The sequence below is a fragment of the Abramis brama genome, assembly GCF_963993115.1.
Source record: "Abramis brama genome assembly, chromosome: 12".
Lineage (NCBI taxonomy): Eukaryota > Metazoa > Chordata > Actinopteri > Cypriniformes > Leuciscidae > Abramis > Abramis brama.
In genome coordinates this window covers 3871271-3892488 of record NC_139974.1, presented here as the reverse complement: position 1 = coordinate 3892488, position 21218 = coordinate 3871271, and the positions used below count along the sequence as shown (strand labels likewise).

General features: G+C 38.1%; 2 protein-coding genes across 4 annotated transcripts in view; one reads left to right on the top strand and one right to left on the bottom strand.

The window, feature by feature from the left end:
* The window catches only part of LOC311093927 (uncharacterized protein), a 188929-nt gene extending 172386 nt beyond the window's left edge, over window positions 1–16543 (bottom strand). For 2 of the 3 annotated variants that reach the window (XM_084131599.1, XM_084131600.1), the window contains exons 1-4: window positions 16181–16543; window positions 4961–5032; window positions 4502–4618; window positions 216–332 (exon numbers count right to left, since the gene is read on the bottom strand). In XM_084131599.1, the coding sequence (XP_083987725.1) occupies window positions 216–332; window positions 4502–4618; window positions 4961–5010 (284 nt within the window). In that variant the 5' untranslated portion in view covers window positions 5011–5032; window positions 16181–16543. The remainder of the gene's footprint in view (window positions 1–215; window positions 333–4501; window positions 4619–4960; window positions 5033–16180) is intronic. The other variant, XM_084131601.1, reaches the window with a different exon arrangement.
* The window catches only part of LOC311093954 (uncharacterized protein), a gene marked incomplete at its 5' end in the record, with an annotated part of 471534 nt that overhangs the window by 61941 nt on the left and 388375 nt on the right, over window positions 1–21218 (top strand). The window lies entirely within an intron of this gene.

Genomic DNA, 21218 nt, shown 5'->3' with positions numbered 1-21218 from the left:
GTTTGTGTTTCCCAATTAGTTATATAGTTGTATTTAGTTTGGTTGAGTTTGTCAGTATTGTTCTGGTCCAGAGTCTCTGAGTTATACATGCTTACACAATATCATCACCTATTTCTGTATTTTGATAATAAGTGGATATTTGCCTAATTATGCCATACATGCATTATTTGTGTGTGTCTGTGGTCTCTCTGTCTGTCTAAACAAAAATGTTGTACCTCAGATCAGTTGATGTGTGTTTTCCCTCAAAACTCAATGGCACTATCATAGACGCGTCACTCTTCATGGACACACAGCTGGACTCCGGTGAGATTGATCTGTCACCCTCACACTGACTTTAATAGAACAACAGAATAGAAATAATAGAGTCATTCTCTACCAGAACCAATATGGTTGATTTTACATGAAAATATATATATTTTTTTAAGTTACCAGCCACCGCCAGTGATTTTTACCATTTTCACAACATTTTCATGGTCCCCAGAATATTTTTCTTTGTATGAATATCTTAACATGCAATATATCAGAAGAAAGAACAGACCCTCCCCTTTAAAACAAAAACAAAAAAAACAGTTTTATTCTAGCTTCATACATTCTATCAACACCTAAGTAACATTAGGCAGTTTTTATTTATATGCTGTTTAATGTTGATGATCGCACAATTTTGCATAAGCATATGATTACATATGAGATCGCTTGTTTTCTCACCTTCGTTGCATGTGCTTTGATCAGGAGATTTAACCCTCTGAGGTCTGAGCTGTTTTCTGGGCCCTGGAGGTGTTCTGACATGCTCTGACATTTCTGGTTATATCTGTTACTTGTGACATTTTCATGGCTAAAGTCTAATTACACTGTATTCAGCACAAACTCTGCTACAATAATATATCAACAGCATGTATGTAAAAGTTTGTAGTTTTGAGATAATGACATTTATGCGTGGTTTTTGAAAATACAAAAAAAAATTCTCACTGAAATAAGGCCATGAAACCCATACTGATTATTTCTTCACAAGACTTTTGAAAATTGTATGACGTAGCCTAGAATATTTGCTGCAAAACTATGTGAAAATCACCCTGACTGCTCATTCAGATAAGACAATATATTGATTTTAAAATTTTACGACGTGTTTTGTGTGAAAAAGCCTTATGCGAGAGCTCATTAATATGTAAGCTTTTCTCACCTGAGAAAGACAAAGAACCTCCCCTAACGGCCCTATTAGGAGCTATCAGGCCCCTATCATTCTGAGCAACCTTGCACAATACTGTAAATGAGGAGATTTAAAAAAAGAATGGCTTTTAAATTGTTTGGATTTATTTACAACACAACATAATCCAAAGATACACAACAAATGCCAAAAAAGCACTTCAAAGACAGAGACCTTTGTGCCATTCCTAAAAACACTGTACATACCTTTCATTTCCAAGATTTTCACTTTACCATGTTCACGTACTGAGACTCATGTGAATGTTGAAGTCCTCAGTGGCATCTGGGACCTGAAAAAAAAAAGTGAACATACTGATATCAAGAGAAAGGCCTGCACGATTTTGGAAATAAATATTAGATTTTTCTGGTTAAAATTGCTTTTTAAAATTCCTTTTTAAAATTCACAGAATACACACACACACACACACACACACGTTTCCAACGATATATAATATAATGAACACCAGGTTTGTTGTGCCTTGTAGGCATAAGGTATATGCGCAGTGCGGATAAAATAATAATAACAATAAATAACCTATAGCAGCCTATAAATCTTCCAAAAGATTTCAGTAACAACTAAGCTAGAGAAAAATATATTGATTATCATGTTACTTCAAATGTTTCCATCCGTTATGATGATATGAAATGAGATAATAATAAAAACATGAAGCCGTTTGGTGCGTTTTGCTTTCATCCAAAATATGATACATTCAAACGCGATCGCTTGCAAAATATGATACATTCAAACGCGATCACGCTCAAATATAAAACATTATGGTTACCATAAACATATCTATGTTTGAGCAGATATCCACAAACACAGTAAACACGGGTCTAAATATTATAATATTCCCCATATATCTAGCAACAGTTCAACTGCAACGTGACATTTATGCAACAATAACAAACTAGGCTATGTAAGAATTTCTTACCTTATCTTTCTTGTCTTCAGATCGCGTTCTTCTTCTTCTGAGGTAGCCTAAATCCAATGTAAGCTCAGGCACGTCTTTCAAACTCGACGAAAAGTGAAGTGAAGTGTTTTGTTGTTGAGGTAACTAGCGCGTTCGCGTTCCATGTGGAGATTTGCATGTGAATATCTTTTGCGCGAGTAGGCGTGGCCAAATTAACTGTAATGAGCAAGCGTTTGAGAAGCTGGACATCTTGTTGGTTTTATACAAATTACGTAAACAGAGAATATTTGTTTTCGTTTTGAATCCGATTATTTAAAAGTACACACTTAAATGTTTATAAAGGTATATGGCTCATAAATGTGTGACAAGTATTCGCTGAGTTTTGTTTCAGTTTATAGACGTGCTCAAGAAAAAAAAGTTCACCGCGACAGAGAGGCAGAACGCACACCCTGTTTATTTTCTTTATTTTACAAAAGCACAATGTTTTGATTTGATTGTAAGTGGACACATACAAAAGGAGAAATATCACAGATTCTTTTTTTATATTTCTTTTTTCTGTATGACCATAAATGATGGAGTAATTTAAGTTTATAGTGCTACAATGTGGAGAAAATCCGGCAAAACGCGCCCGCGCGTTTGTCGACCTCAGAGGGTTAATACTCTTTCAGGAGATGTGTAATAGCACCCCCTACCGTATAACCGTATAACAGTGAAAACATTCCGTCAATGGCGGGTAAAGAGTTAAAGGGGACTTATAATGCAAAACTCACCTTTACATGGTGTTTGAACATAAATGTGTGTCAGCAGTGTGTGTACACACAGAGGAGGACTTACCATTAGGCAAAGGTAAGGACTTCTTTGAGCCCCCAAAAGTCAAGCGCCCCCTAAAAATTATTTTTATATACAAGATGCGTATTAATACTGTTATAACCTGTTGAAATGAGAGTACCGTGACTGCACTGGGGTGAAAATTATGATATGGCAAGTCTAAGGCCATGTCCACACTAATACGTTTTCGTTTGAAAACGTAAATTTTTCTCTGTTTTGGCCTTGCGTCCACACTGAGACAGCGTTTTTATTAATGAAAACGAAGCTTTTTTGAAAATGCACTCCAAAGCGGAGACATTTGAAAACGCCATTTTCACATTGTAGTGTGGACTGTGAAACCGGTGGCATTTAAAAACGATGACTTAAATTTAGTCATGTGATGCATATTGTACCAATAGATATTCATGTTTATACCTGTATTGTGCCTGTTATGTGCTATTCACTTTCACACTGTTGCTAAAAATATGCTAAAAACAGTCCTGCAAAGATGACAGAATTTACTCACATTTGCTGTCCTGCGGCAATGCATGAGAGCAGTCGCATTTTAGACCAAACATATGGTGACTGCGTGCGACCTGGACAGGTGAATTTAGCGTTTTCAGGCGTTTTTCAAAAGTTTCTCATCCACACTGAGACGTCCGAAAACACTAGTGTGGACGGAGAACATTTATAAACGAAAACGGCGTTTTCAAATGTATCCGGATTAATGTAGACGTAGTCTAAGCCACACCACACTGCTCAGACAGTTCCATGTGTCATAGCCTACTGCTGCTATTTCAGGGTATAAAACAAGAATAAAAGCCATTATAATGTACATGAAGATGTAGAAAGATTGGACACCACTGTGCATCAGCAAACATTATAACAGAAAAAGAATCCTCAAGGATTATCCAGGTAAATGTGTGCAATTGTATAGGGCCCCATTCCTATATGTTACCTAAATCCACCCCTGTGTACACAGCCACCCTATAATGGTAAAAATCCACCCACTCCTCTTTTTTGAATCTCCATAAATCATAATCTGTGTCTAAGAAAAGTCCATTTGCAGATGCTACTTTTTGTGACGTCACAAAATGCCTAGGCCACGCCCACTAATGCTGATAGACCCCGCCCTCAGTGAGCTGAATACCGTCCGCCATTTTCTACGTGCTGGAGCCGCTGATGAGAAAAATGCCCCAGTTCCCTACTAAGAAATCCAGGTGTGTTGTTGTTGGATGTAAGAGTGAGCATCAGACTCTTCATTTACTCCTGGCAACTGAGCCACTGACGACGCAGTGGATTAATTTTGTTTATGATGGAAATCTGCCGCTCAAGTTACCTAAAATCATTAATGTCTGCGCTAATCATATTACACCAGACAGCATTGTGAAGAAGGGTTAATACAAAGCAGTTTTTATCTTAATTTTTCAGGGCCTATGAGGTCCAATTCAATAAATGTATCTTGTTTTCCTCTATTAAAATAAAAGCATAGAACAAAACTGTCTGAGAGCCAAACAATTGTCTTTTCCAAAGTTTGCATGCATGTTACTCGAGAAGATCTATCTATCTATGAAATGTTGTACCTCAGATCAGTTGATGTGTGTTTTCCCTTAAAGTAGATTGGATTCCCCATAGATGTGTCACTCTGCATGGACACACAGCTGGACTCCGGTGAGATTGATCTGTCACCCTTAAACTGACTTTAATAGAACAGAGATAACAGAATAGAGACAAGAATCAACTTGGCTGATTTAACATGAAAATAAATCCCACATGAGAAGGTTGTCTATTAAGACAGTGTGTTGAAGAGTGATGAGACTGTCCAAGGATAATGTCATATATCATCTAGCTGTCTACTGTATCTGTGTGTCTTTGGACAGTGTTTAAAGACCCTGAGTGGCTCCAACTACTGTATATCCCGACACCAGAATATGATAGAGACAACAGATCACTATACCAACCCTGGCAAACACACACAACACCCTGTTATGTGCAGAAAATGAGTCTTCTATAACATTAAGATCATATGAAGATTGAAGTACCTGAATCCTGGAGGAGAATCTCCATGTCTGAATGTGTGTGTGTCGTCCATGATTCATTCAGTCTTCATGGATCTGCTCGAGTAAGAGATCAGAAACACTCATTCACACACACTCAAATACAATACATTAGACATTTTCTTCAATCTGTTTATGGAGACCAAACAAATCAGATTTATGATTTATAATCATTAATTATTAGACACTATCAACTAGGGGTGGGACGATACAGGTACCTCACGATTCAATTCTGTGGCGATATGTGGTCCACGATATGATAATATCACGATTCGCGATATCTACGATATTCAATATATTGGAAGAAATTTCATCAACGATATATCACGATATATGTGACTGAAAAGAAAAAGAAGGAATAAGGAAATAAGGAAATTTTATGCATTTATTAATGCCAACATTTCCAACATTGTGCAAAAAAATATGCATTTGCATAATAACTCACTGCCTCCTGGTCTTAAATGTAAACACTGTACATCTAGACAGATAAAAGTGCATGAACATTACAAAACAACATGAACATTAACATGTGTAAACCATAATACTGAAACGTCAGTAGCGAACGAGGTGCATTTGCAGATTCGTAGTGTTGCTGTTATATTTTATCTTTGCAAAGCAGTTCTTGCAGATTGCATAGTCTTTATCCAGTGCCTTTCCGTCGACTGTCTCGCAAAACCCTTTAGAGTGGAAACTAGCGGGTGGGTCTTTGATTAGTTTTTAGCGCAATTTTCCACCGGACAAAATTGCGATTGTTAACTCATGATTTCTGTTCTGTCTGTGCGCACCAATCTTGCACTTCTATCTACTCCTCAACCAGACCACCTAGAGACTTCGGGTTTTCGGCATTATGTTAAGGAAGGTCTAATCTCGGGAACGCAAAAAAAAAATCCAGGAAAAGATTTACTATCTCTTAGTGTTGTGATCCCATGAGGTGAGGAAATTGCGCTAAAACACTCACCGAGTTTTTATTACTTGTTTATTGTTTTCCGCCATTCTTCTTGCTTCTCTTTTTTTTTTCTGCAATTCTCTGTTGTTGTTAGTTAACTTGTGTTCTTCACCGGCCGCTGTTTGCGCCACTTTACCCCTATTTACTCGAACAGCGCCCCCCGCAAACAGAATGGTAGATATTGGGTAGTGACAGTGACACTGACAACGGGTAAATTAATCATTTTGTGTTGTAATAAAATATCGATATTGGGCGTTAGTGTATCGATTATTTATTGCGACAGAGAGCACAACAATATATTGCAATATCGATTTTTTTTCCCACCCCTACTATCAACATTTCATTCCTGGTTTAATGTGATTTTCAATCATGTTAATGAATGTTCAGAACTGGTATCATCTGAATCAGCAGATTCTCTTCTTCAGTCAGATATGTCACGTTTGCACCAGTATTTCGTCTGTGTGTGTTTAAAACAGAAATATCTCGGCTGAACAGACTGGGAAGTTTGTAAAACTAGAGTTTAATGTTCTTCCACTGAAGCCTCAAATATTGTACAAATGGGACAGTTTACTGTAAGCCCACATTTAATACATCTGTGAAACTGACTAACATACACAGATATTTGTTCAAGATCTTTTCCAGCTGTAGCAAAACGTGGCTCGTCTAATAACGACTACGCCACCCCGAATTACCAGCAGGGCCGGATTAACCATTAGGGCAACTGGTCACTTGCCCAGGGGCACAAGACATCAAGGGGCCCTGACAGGGGCGGAGATCAGTCAGATCCAGGTAAATAAAAATGTTTTTGATAATACAATTTTCGTTTAACAACATTAACGTTAAACAATTAAATGTCAAAAACAATTAAAACTCTCTCCTAATAATATTAATAAGAACATGCTAATTCGTCTCTTCAGTTACGTCACGCCAGCGCCCAGTAGGCTAGTAATTTTCTTTTTCGCGCAAATATTCGGATTTTAACTAGCAGCGCCCTTTTTATGTTATTACAAAAATGGCTGAACCGCAATCTATGATGCATATAATAAAGAAAAACTTCTTGACAAAGATGACTGGACGCCGTAACAACTTGACACTTTTGTTGTTTGAAAAGAAAACTAACAGATAGGCTAAGTTTATGACAATGTGAACATATTCAATTCAAAACCCAGACGGACATTTGTTTTATGTAATCTAACAAAGATATCAATAGCAAGATTAGTTTTAACATTATGTGACCATTGTAGATCGACATGAAATATTCATTCAAAACCATTCGTGCATTAATGCTGCATAATTGTGAGAATGCTTTGACGCGTTTCCACAGCGCACGATGCTTACGGGAACGTCTGCCAATTACACCAACTGCGGTAAACGTAGACTATAATTTGTATTATTTAATATTACTTTTAACATTTAAAAACAGACGTTTTCAGATTCCAATACTTGCAGAAGGTTCCTAATGTCACGATACCACACACAGGAAACAGGGGATCCAATTGCAGTATTTATTGGGGAAATCCATAATCATACATCCAGTCCAGGCAGGGGTCAAAATCCAAACAGGCAATCCAAAAACAATAACAAAACAAGAAACTGACGAAAAACTAGCAGACACAGACCTCAGAAGTGGTGTGAACAAATAACAAGGAATCCGTGACAAACACTGAAACAACCAGGGTATATATGCACAGATACTAATGAGGTGATGGGAAACAGCTGTGTGCAATGATACAATGAGTGACAGAACAGGATGATGGGAAATGTAGTAAGAGTGAATGACACCGTGGGGAAAGAGGACCTCTAGTGGTGACCCAGGGAAACACAAACCAGACACTGTGACACCTAATGGCAATACTGACTTAGGCTACAGCTTTCCTTCTAGCCTTGAGTAAATTAATTTGTCTAAGAAAATGATTCATAAAACGAATAAATATCAGTTGAGCCTATGTTTACTTTCGTCACTGACACAGATGAAAATGAAAAGACTATCAGTCAAAGTTCAGCTTTAAGAGGGGAAGAAATAGGCCAGGATAAGAAGACTGAGAGAATAAGAAATATGAAGATGAGGAGAGAGCAGGTATTGACAAATAATCTAATGACAAGGTTAAGGACAAGCTATTTCTTATATTTTTTTGGCCTTCAAAAGTTTTAAATTGCACATATGTAGGTCAGAGAAATCCAAATTTTCTCAAAATCAAAAATAACATCACTAACCCCTAATTATGTGAAGCCCGTGCAGCTACAACCACCAGCCTGCTTCCAGGGACACTCCGCTCGGAATACAGAAAAATAAAAAAAAATTAAGCCAAACAATAAAGACAGAATCAATTTATAAGATAAACGATCATCAACTGGAACCAAGACAAAAACAACAATTTACCAAACGTTTTTGACGTTCAAGACAATGTGGTCACATCACAAAAGTCACACAATCATTCATAAAACTACACAGATGACCGGGACCATCAATCCATTACAGAGCCCCTAAAGGGACGTGGTGGTGGAAAAAATTTAGGTTGGGAGATTTTTTTTTTCACATCTTTTGCGTTCCCTCGCAAAGATATTTGCGTTCCCACGCAAAACCTGTTTTGAACTCGGACATACACCTGTTTAAATGTCCCGCTGGCAGTGTTTCAGTATGGGAAGCCAAACAAACCAAAAGTGGGACGAGACAGCGGGGGTTTACAGAGCTCGCGCCGCGCTGACATGTCATCTGAGCGGTTCAATGGTCCGAGGCCGAGCCGCGCGGCCGATTCGTCAGCGCAGCGCGGACGTGTTTCCTAGCAACACCCAATGGGCAGCGCGGCGCGAACAATCCTCACCAGCGCTGCGCTGACCAATTTATACAGCGCAGCGCAAACCATACATGCAAATGAATGTACAATAAAGAAAGCCCTCCTTCCTTACAAAAAATTGGTTCTCTGCTTAAGTTTAGGAGTTTTTCCCTACAGAAGACAAAGAAGAAGAAAGACAAGATGAAATGCATACATTTCTTATGTTTATTATCTTTAATAGTGTTAGTAAAGAGTAGGCCTAGTGTTGTGCGTCGATACTTTGAAGAACTGCACATATGTATAGAGGCTACGGAAAGAGCCTCTACGGAAAGTTTTCAGTAAAGCCCCGAATGTTTTTATTACTATGCCATCAATGAGTTTCCATGCCCAATAAAGTAATTTATATTAGAATTTAAATAAATAAATAAATAAATAAACAAATAAATAAATATCTCTCGACTCTCACATCTACTGTGTCTGTCAATTTACGCGTTGTCATTCACACCCAACAAAAACCGCCCACTGAGTCTAGTGCTTCTGACTGACATGTAAACTGGCCAACCATCGATGAGCGTCTGTACGATCCAGCCAATGAAATTAGATCTTTTGGAGCCAGGCGGTTTGTCGTGTAGTATTTTACTAGATCAATTTATTTGAAAAATAAAATGGATATTTCAAAATTCTTCAAAAAAAAGGAAGTAAAACACCCCCAGCCAACACTTAAACACCAAGATACAACAGCTTCAGGTATCTGTAACTTTTAATCATAGTATTATATTTCTTATTCGGTTTTAAATTGTGTCTGATTTAACGTTACATTTTGAACATATAACAGTTAACGGTTGCGCAGCACAGTCTTTAGGACACACACACACACACACACACACACACACACACACACAGAGCGGTTATAATGTTTGGTTAGCATGGTCTGTGGCAGACTTTTCCTGTCAGGGCAACAATTCAATAAACAAGATAATAAAAAAAAGACATATTTCGCTAAGGCAAAGCAAAGCATGTTGTTGTGCCCTGCAGCAACACAGCGGTGTTTACTGAATAAATTTGCGTGAGTAAATGATTCACTGACCCATTCATAAAAACAGTTGCTTACTTTTTTTCTGAATGAATCATCTGTTTCGAACGAATCGATTGATTAAATGACTGACTGACTCACTCATTAAGGCAGTGGCTTGCCGCCACCTAGTGGCAAAGTACCATTCTAATTTTTTTCCATCATTTCGTATTTCTGTATTCCAAATTTGATATTTGATACATTAGCCTCATAAGATTATTTATGCAATTTGTAAGTGCTGTGTAAGTGCTCCTTCAAAAATATAAGTGTATAGAGCCCTGCGTTTATAATTATACTTGGCTTTAAGTGTTTGTGTGTGTATTATGTATGTGAGTGTATAAAGTAAGAATAAGGTAGCCTATAAAATGTAATATGTGCAGGAAGAATGGGTGAAGGTTTTTTTTTTGTGTTATTATAGATTCTTTATTCACTTTTTTTTTTTAATCTATTCTCACAAAAATCATGTCGTTAAGTGAAGGCTATTAAAACAATAATAGAGCTGAGCTTGCTATTTTACCATGTCTTAGATGAGTCAGCAAGGAAAGAAGAGGCTTTAGAAGGTGAAAGGGATGATCTAGGAACACTGCAGACAGGCCCAAAACACATGAAGCTTCAGCAGTATCCCTTTACCCAATTTGGAACACAGCAGAGAGCTTTTAATAAGAATTGGCTAGATGCATTTCAGTGGCTTGAGTATTCCGTATCCAGAAATTCTGCATTCTGCTTTTCTTGTCGTCTCTTTGGCAAGCATCATATCCGAAACAGCAAAGACACATTAACAAGTGCAGGTTTCTCCAACTGGAAAAGGGCTTTAGAATCATTCAGAGAGCATGAACAAAGTAGCCTTCATAAGGCTTCCATGACATGCTGGAAGAGCTACAAAACAACTCAAACACATGAAGATATTACAGAACAGCTTCATAGAGCCAGTGTAGGAGAAATAACTGAGAGACGTGAATACCTCCATCGTGTTGTTGCTGTGACGTCATTTCTGGGGAAGCAGGGGATTGCATTCCGTGGACATGATGAACAGAGCCAGAGTCAAAATCAGGGAAACTTCCTTGAGTGCATGAAACTTCTCACACAGTTTGACCCATTTCTACAGCAGTACAATGCTCCATCCCATGCTACCTACCTGTCTCACTCATCGCAAAATGAAATGATTGCATGTATTTCAGAAGAGGTCACAGAAAGCATCATAAAAGAAATGAGAAATTCAAAGATGTATGCTCTGATGGCAGATGAGGCAAGGGACAGGCACTCTGAACAACTGGCAGTATGTGTGCGTTACGTTACGTCCGAGGGCAGAATCAAGGAAAATTTCCTTGGTTTCAGCAAACTGGTTGGTTTTGATGCACAATCCATCACTGATGCAATAGAGCAAACATTGAAATCACATAAAATTGACCATCTTCTGTGTGTTGCACAAACATATGATGGAGCTGCAGTCATGAGTGGAGCTGTGAGGGGCGTACAGGCCCGTTTCAGAGAACATCATCCAGAAGCAGTGTACCTTCACTGCTATACACATGAATTAAATCTTGTGCTGTGCCATGCATGTAAGGCAATACCAGAAGCCACCAACTTTAGCCTTTATTCATTTTTCAGTGCATCTCTAGTTAATCACCAAAAGTTCACTGATGTTCAAAAACAGCTTGGACTACAATCATCTGAGCTGGTACAGCTGTCAACAACACGTTGGGCATGTCAGGTGAAGTCTGTGAGTGCTGTAATTGACAATTTCTGTGCTATTCTGCAATGTCTTGACAAAATTTCAACACCAATGGCTGTAGGCCTCAGGTCCAAACGCAACTTTAACACTGTCTACATGCTGCTGATGTTTGGTAGACTTTTATCCATCACTGAAGGCCTCCACAAATTCCTGCAGGGGGAAACCGTAGACCTGGGACAAGCAGTTCAATACAAAACAGCAGTCTACGACTCTCTTAAAGAACAACGCACAGCTCAGAGTGCTACAGAGTTATTTTCAAAAACAAAGGCCTTGTGTGAGGTAAATAACATTCCAGAACCTTCAGCAGGTTTTAGACGGAAACAGAAGAGGCTTGATGATTATGTGGTGGAAACAGCATGTAGGACAACCTCAGAAATCAGTTCTTCACATGACCACATGTGTACATTGTACTACCCTTGCCTTGACCGAATGATGCAAGAGATTGACAACCGTTTCTCAGGAGTAGGAGTAGATCTTATGAAGGGCATTCAAGCCTGCCATCCAGCATCAGACAGCTTTCTTGATGAAGAATCTCTCAAGATTCTTGCCAAACATTATAAAATAGATTTGCAGTCAGAGGAGCTCCTGGTGGCAAAAAACTTCTTGAACAGAAGGAAGGAGAAAGAAGTAATTCCTGACATAGTCAGTGTGTTCAAGATGCTAAATACTGACATGTTCCCCACACTGAATTCAGTATTTCAAGTAGCACTGACAATCCCAGTTAGTAGCTGCAGCTGTGAACGTTCCTTTAGTGCCTTGCGTCGACTGCATACATGGTTAAGAAACACAATGGAACAAGACCGGCTTAACCACCTGGCAGTGATGTCCATAGAGAAGGAGAACTTGACTGCTGTTGACCATGACATGGTGATAGACAGATTTGCCCAGATGAAATCAAGACGATACGCTCTTAAACTACCACCATCAACGCAATAAAGAACCATGTTCAGACAGAAACGGGATGGAGGGAGGCAGATAAAACCACTTTACAGTAAAGTTTTATTTGTTATCATTAGTTACTTCATTACCAATAAACTAAGAATTGTTTTTTTTATTGCATTCATTCATATTTGTAAATAAAAAAAAAAAAAAAAATCAAAATACAATTGTTCATTACAAAGAATTTATAATTTTTGGACCATATGGACAGTAATTAATGTAAAATTAGCAGTTAACTATTACACTAACTAATGTTAACAAACAAAATTTTACTGTAAAGCATTATAACAAAAAGAAAGTTCAAAGCAAATGAAAAAGGCAAATACGCAAAGTAGAGAAGTGGGCACACTTTAAGAGGAGAATAGTGTAAAAGGGTATAGGGAGAAAAAATAGAGTGGAGGGAGGAAAAATGAGAAATGAGTGGACAAGATGTATGGAGAAGAGAAAGGGAGGACATTAAAAAAAATGGAACAAAGAAGAGGAATGAATACATTAGATTAAATGAGAAGATGACAGGTGTGGATAGAAGAAGATAAAGGAGTGGAGAGAGGCAAGGAGAGCCCAAATCAAAAGGAGGGCTGTTATGATGAGAAGAAGAAAAACAATTGAGAAAAGAGGAAAGCAGGCAACAGCAAAGTTATAGGACAAAACTTTATGAGGCAGCCACAGCAGAGGAATGATGCACAGACTTCAGTAGAGGGTAAAGTTTATCTGCTAGACAGAATAACTTGAATCTGTTTACTGTAATGCATAAACACGTGAAAAGCAGAAGTTAAGAGAAGGAGAGAGGAGAAAAATGTGTGATGAGGAGTGGAGAAATGGGAGAGAAGAGGACAAGTGGAAGTCTGGATTTGAGGAGTGGAAAAGAAAGGGATGAGTGAGGGAGAAAGCAAAGAAAATAGAGGAGGATGGAGGAGGACATAAATGAAGGAGAGAAAATAAAAAGATAATGGTCTGGTGATGAGGAGGAAAAATAAGTGAGTGAAGAGGCAAGGACACGAATACACCTGTGGAGCTGGAGAGGCTGGAGGACAAGAGGAGGAGAGATGATGAAGAGAGTGAGAAAGAAGTGAAAAGCAGAAGTTAAGAGAAGGAGAGAGGAGAAAAATGTGTGATGAGGAGTGGAGAAATGGGAGAGAAGAGGACAAGTGGAAGTCTGGATTTGAGGAGTGGAGAAGAAAGCGATGAGTGAGGGAGAAAGCAAAGAAAATAGAGATGAAAAAAAAAAAGAAATATGAAAGCAGGTGAATTGGAAGAGGGACAAGAGATGAAAATGCGTTTAGCAGTAAGGAGTGAAGAGCAGATGAGTAAAGGGGAGCACAGATGCCAGAAGTAAATGTAAGATAATAAGATTTGCATTTAATCTTTTTTGCATCTTAAGTTTGTGATCAGAAACACTTATACTTTCTTTGGTTTATACTTTTTTCTTTCAGTGGACGAAATTTCCAGAGATGAGTGGAGCATGAGTAAGAGAAGAAGAGTCAGGAGAAACGTGACCAGTAGTCAAACAAATAAAGTACCATAACATAATAATATATGGTCATGTTGTTTATCATACTGTGCTATTTCCCTAAGAAATATAATATAATTTTAGTAAATGTTCTTCTGTTGGCCTGATATTCGATTCAGAGTATTGAAGAGAACATTTACTTGGCACTGCAGCATTTGCTGTTTGCTAGTAGAGCAGCCTAAATTATTATGGCATGGATTCTGATGTAGCAGATTTATCAGCTAAGCACAAACTAAACAGAACTGAACTCTTAAGATTAGTAATGATGTTTACACCAAATTCCAATTTTACCTATGTAGGCTAACTTAAAAATAGTCAGATAATGGTTGCCTCTTTTTAGTTGCCAGGGGTGAAAATGAGTCATCCTTTGGTGTTTTGGATTCACTACAGCTGGAGAACAATTAAATACAAAATAGGTTGTAGGCTCTACTGGGTGATTTTTATATTTTTTATTTTATTGAGTAACATTCATCATTTTCCCAGATAGTGTATAGATTTTTAGGCATTCTATTATCTCAAACAGCCTGAAAAATTGTGCATTTAGCTGACGAAAATGGGAAAAAAATCTCATGTTTCCCATCCCAATGTTTACATCGTCTGGCTCCGCCCCTGGGTCAGTGCTTAACTCAAGGAGTTCAGTGAAGTTGGCAATATTCATACAGGCTATTCGAACTTCCCTATTCTTGAGCTAAACATTGTTAAAACATAAACGGCACCTATTTACAATTACAGTAACCTCGACAACGAGCTACAACCCAATTCTCATCAAAACAAGCTTTTATAATAATAATATAGGCTAAATGGATCTCTATGAGGCGCTGAGAGACAAGTTCAAAGGGACCGTCTGCAAAGTGCAATATAGCCCAAAAACGACTACAGCATCAACTCAGTCAAAAATACAAAAATAGTCATTAAATTCAATGTTACAAACTGTAGTGCCACCCAATTCAGTTTACATATCAATGGTGACCCACTGGTCATACTACATTGCTTTTGCACATTTTAGGTTATATTAAGAAAAATATTCAATAAAAATCTAGTTCACACATCACCGCTCTAATGTTGGTTATAGGCCTACAACACTTAGTTTGGGAAGTAATTGCACATAAAAAATAAGTAGGTCAATTCTTTACACAAATTATAGGCCTAATGGTACTGTACGAAGCTTTTGCATTATTTGCTTATTGAATTTGATGGCATTACACTGTATAACAGTGTGAAGTTATTTCATATTTTTTCTAAAAAGGGTGAAGTTATTGATTTTATTTCATAATAAATAATCATAAAAATTATGAATTTTTTATCAAACTAATTAATGTAGTATAACTAGCAGGAGAGCAGTGATGTGTGAACTGAATTTGGTGACAGTACAGTGAGTCACAGTGAAGCTATTGAATATGTTTAATAATATAAAATGTGCAGAAGGGTTTTGGGATTTGCACTTTACAGACGGCCTCTTATTTGGACTTGTCTGGTTAGAGACAATGTAATATTATAAATCTCGTTTTGATGAGAATTGGGTTTTGTAGCTCGTTGTCTAGGTTACTGTGATTGTAAATATGTTTTGTTTGTGTTTTAACAATGTTTAGCTCAAGAATAGGGAAGTTCGAATAGCCTATGTGAATATTGCCAACTTCACTGAACTCCTTGAGTTAAGCACTGACCGCATTTCTTTATATTTGAGTCCAAGTTCAAACACTATGAAACGCTCCATTAACGTACAGAGCTCTGAAACACTACCAGCAGGGACACGCGGGGGAAGTTTTACAAGTTTCTCGGGGGAACGCAAAAGATTTGGACAAAAAAAATTCTCCCAACCTAAATTTTTTTCCACCACCACGTCCCTTTAGGGGCTCCGTAATCCATGCACTAAAATCACAGTCATAAAAACAGTGACGATCATGCCGCTAAATTGGTGACAGAACCAACCAAATCCATACAAAAGACACATAAACAGAAACCAAAAAAATAACCTTTTAGGCCCACTCGAGCCTAAAACCGATCGCCTGAGCAGCAGATGAGATGGGATCACAGCAGTAATTAGAAAGTTCTGATTCCCCAAAGCAGCAGACGTGGCTTAAAGAGCGAGAGTTGCTAACAGCAAGTTGTTAAGGTGGCTGCTCAACCTTGTTTTAACGCGAGCAGAGAGAACTCCTAAACACAAATATGTATTAACAATCTAATTAAAACCAATTACAGATTAAAAAGAAAACCCATAGACACTGTACTCACCCTGATTTAATATCGGCGCACACACACGTAATCACAGGCACACAGAAGTCATAAGATGGGTCCTTTAGCGAGTCAGTCAACAACAGCTGGTACATCTATAAGCTGGTACTCTGACACGGCTATTAGGAGGTGCCCCTCCGATGGCAGCCCAAAAGGCACGCGGCCTATGGCAAGCCATTTTAACATTTAACAGCTAGACTGGATATGTGTTGCAGATATCTGTAATTCAGTTTTGCCTAGTCAAAAAGAACATTTCAGATATCCGCAACTACATTCTTCCTATCCATAATTGTCATTTCAGATATCCACAAAGACATTCTTCCTAGGACAAATGACGTCACTTTTGCCATTCATTTGTATGGGGTTTATCATTATAGATATCTACAATTCAGTTGCAGATATCCACTATGTGAATTACAGATATCTGCAACTGAATTGTAGATATCTAATTCTAGTTTGAGATATCTTCAATTTGATTCTGACTAGTCATAACTCCAGTTCAAGATATCTTTAATTCACCTCAATTCAAGATATCTACTAGCCTGGTAATACCAAACTCTGCTACTTCGCTTTGCTTCATAGACAGAGTCTGGCATGGAATAATTGGGTGCTTGTCTGAAGTTTAAAATCATTGGTTACCCGTAAGCCAATCACATAACGTTTGGTTATGGCGTGCGTTATGCGCATGCTCAGCCGCATCTAACTTCCACTGTAAACACATGTATGATGCGAAAACAAAACCATCGAGCGAAATACCGGAGTGAACATTGCTGTGAACGACTTTTGCAGATTATGTGAAGTAAATCTACGCATCCACGGTACAATCAGTGTCTATGTCGTCACGGCTCTCAGCCCGCCCTCTGTTCGTTGATTGGCCGGCTGTTTTCAGGCCGGAGGAAAACGGAAAGCTATTACGCTGTCTCAGACTGAGTACAGAAGCGAAATGAAATTGAGCGGAAGTACGAAGTCTGACGTAGTCAGGCTAGATATCTACATGTTCCTTTTCAGATATCTTAAATTAAGTTTTGACTAGGCGAAATGACGTTGTAGATATCTGTAACTGGAGTTATGACTAGTCAAAATGGCGTTGTAGATATCTCAAACTGGAGTTAGGGATAGTCATAATTTAATTGTAGATATCTATTATCAAGTTATAGATATCTTGAAATTAATTTTGATTAGAGATATCTGAAATTTGAGATATCTGTAACTTTCATTCTGCCTAGTCAAAATGTAATTACAGATATCTTGAATTAGAGTTTTGACTAGGCCAAATGACGTTGCAGATATCTGTATGCAAGTTAGGCCCGCATCACACTTTAGGCGGGAGCAGAGCGTGTTGTTCAAATCACATAGCACCTGTTAACTGTTAACTTGTAATTAGCACTGATTAGCACCATGTCGGAGCAACCAGAGGGCGAAGGAGTTTTTAATCGTCTTTTTAATGCTGTTATACTGTTTCAAACTGAAAAAAATAAATAAATAAATAAGAACTAATCTGAACTAAGAATTTTTTTCTCATCTAAGGAAGTTAATGTTATTGTACTTTCATGGCAAGAATAGCATGCATAGCAGCATCTTTATTAATGTAGCATTCCCGGCTGAACAGATGCGATTCACTCTCAAGAACTGATGTTAAAGAAGAATTTATTTTCCAAAAACACCTTCCAAAACACCGAAAGAGCTGAATAAAGCAAACAAAGAATAAACATTAGACATGTGACTGCAAATTGTATACAAATGTCCATAAATGTATAAACTGCAAATGTATATATAAATGGCTACACCATAAATAGCATTATGCAGGCTCATATAAATAGATGCCTTATAGTAAATATGAATATGAATTATTTATCTAACAATAACAATATTTAATGCAGTTAAAAGCACCTGCCAAAAATGAGTTTTAAACAATTAACAAGCTTATTTCAAAGTGTTACATATGACCTGTATGAATTTATAAATTGTTTTAATTGCAACAATCTCCTTTTAAAATGCAATATGGACTAAATGACAACTGAATTAATTTAACTATGAGATATTTTGAAAACTGACGATCTCAATTCAGAGAGAAAAGGCTAAAACATAAAAATGACCAAATAAGGGCCTAATTTCCTGTGAATAATCGCTCGGACGTTTAAACCTAGATATACGGGGCAATAATACTACACTGTGTTATGAATGTGAAAGTAACAATTAATCACACACTCTATATAACATATCACTGATTTACCATCTGCATATATGCTAACGACCCACCAACAGCTTAGAGGAGATCGATACAATAAACACAGTCTCTCAAAGATTAGAAGACAATGAAATAAAAACGATAGCTGCTACCTTGTGCCCTTCATCAGCCAGGAGCTAAGAGGTAGAAATCAACTCGTTTGTAAAGCTATTGGTGCGTTCTATTATTTATCCGTGTCGGAGTTCCGACTAGGACGACAGACGTTGCCTAGCAACACGCACCAACACGCCCCTTTTCCTCGGATCTCGCCTCTCGGAATTGGACAGCTGTTGAGGACACCGAGCACGAATTCCGAGACGGAATCCAAGATGGCTGCGACCTGTGTGACTTGTAAGTATGAATTATTTTCATTCGTTTAATCGTTATTAATGAAATTAATCGTTTAATCACTCGTATTAGGGACTCTTCATTTGGCAAAGATGTTCAGATATCTCTATGCCTAGTAGACCTACAACAAACGTTCATTAAAAAAATGTCCTGTACACCCGCCTTTTTCAAACTGGCGCAGCGCCTCGCTGTAACGTTAGAAAATGCATGATTTGATTTGTTAAACATGAAGAGGATTATACGTCTGGCATGGCCGCTCACTTTAACGTTAACCTAGATAATTGTTTGCTATTATTAGGCGCATAACCAAGTGTGTGTGCGGAGTGTGGAGCGCGCACTGCATGACATAGAGGCGCCGACGCGATTACTTGCATTTTCCTATCAACATTTCTGGCCATACAGAACAGAATAATGCATCAGTCGCAATACTTTTATTTGTGTAAATTAACAATAACAAGAAAACATTTTGATTTCGTAAAATAAAACAATCAGTGCGCGCTTTCATGATCTCCGTGAACTGGCGCGCGTCAAAAAAAATAAGCAGAAACATAACGTCATCACATATATGAGAAAAATATCTATATAAAGCTTGATATGTAAAGCTTTTAAACGGAAAAAATAAATAAAAAATCGAATCGAAAGCAAATATTATCTGATTATGTAAACCGTATGAAAGATGCATTTCTCTCTATTAAAGGAGCGCACTTTACACCGGAGATGTATGGAGACATGTTTGCAACCGACACTGATTTAGAAAACACTAGTTTATTAATAAACAATTAAAATGCATCGTTATTTTTTAAGACATATTTATTATCATTAGCCTGCTTTTGTATTGTGTTGTATCTTCTGTTATAAATATGAAGATTGACATTTCATTAATTAAAAAAATATGCACATAATGTTGTAAAAAAAATTCTGTTATATGTTCTGTGTTTTGACTACTTTTTGAATTTTGTATAATAATATATATATATATATAGGTAATGAAGATATATTAACAAAAAAATCGTATATATTATATATAAAACATAGGCCTATATAAAAATAAAAAAGTATGATAGTCAAGTCATCTTCATTTATATGCTTTTAACAATGTAGATTGTTTCAAAGCAGCTTTACAGAGATAAACGTATAATTTAAGGTAAGATTGTTTTGGCTTTATAGCGGTTCTTTAATAAAGTTATTTAACAGCTAAAGTTAGCTTAGATTGATTCGCCTCCGTCGCAACGATCATTTTTTATTAAATTAGGGGCCGCTAAGACGACACCATTCTCTCTACACAGACTTTAAAATGATAAAATGATAACTGTACATTATAGCATACTGCCCAAAAGATACATAGTGTAATGTACAGCGTTTCATTTTTAGTGTTTATTGATGGGAAGATGGATCTATACTGGGACCAGGAGAGGACCCGGCCCTTTCAAGGGCCCTTGTTTCAACAACAAGCCAACCCAGCGGCTGGTTATTACTTGGACCAGGCGCTCATGACCTCGGTTAACTTGGTGTGCATTGAAAGCACAGGTGAGATACTAATGCACATGCGCTGTTTTAAACCCTGAGGGCTGTGCTAACATCTTTCTTTCTTTTTCTTTTCTGATTCAGATATCAGCCAGGTGGGAGCCACTACCCCACTGCCTTCAAACGCCCCACTGTCTGCCACTGCCTCACTTGTTGCCAACGAGACTTTCTTGAAGGACCAAACATTATTTCTGATTGACCTCATGCGGCTGCAAATAGAGGCAGAGGGTAAGGGCCCTCCCAGGTCCCTCCATGACCTGAACCAGCGCCTGAAGCTGGCCAGGAAGTCCTGCTGTGGGAGGATATTGCTGGCAAGCTAAGCCACCATTTCAAGCAGACCTTTGTGCAAGACAAGGTGGCTCGCAAATGGAACACGTTGGTGGAGGCATACAAAAAAGTAAAGGACAACAATTCGTCCACAGGGAGGGGCCCAAGTAAATTTCAGTTTTTTGCTGAGATGGATGACCTCTTAGGAGGTCACCATGATATCGTCTTCCCTGTTGTGGGAACAACCATGGGCCTGGATGTGCGCAGGCCAGATGCACTACAGGTCAATGTGTCTGCACCAGACATCTCACCTGCACAGTCCACTAGCACTCCCTCACCTGTGTGTCTGACCAATTCCCCCTCTCCAGCTCCATCTAGCCCTCCATCACCTCCTTCGTCCTCCTGTGTTCCTCATCCCACTGTTACCACCATGCCCCCTGACAGCCCAAGGAGGCCACGCAAGCGCCAGAGGGAGGATGAGCTGTTGGCATTTCTTAGGGAGTCAGAGGCAGCCTCCCAAGCGGCCTCCCAAAAACGCCACGCTGAGACCCTGGCACAAATGAAGGAATCCCAGGAGGGATTTCAGAGGTTGCTTGCCCAGATGGTGGAGAAGATGTAAAATTATTATTTTTATTCTCATGTTAATGTTAATGTATGTTGGTATGGGTTGAA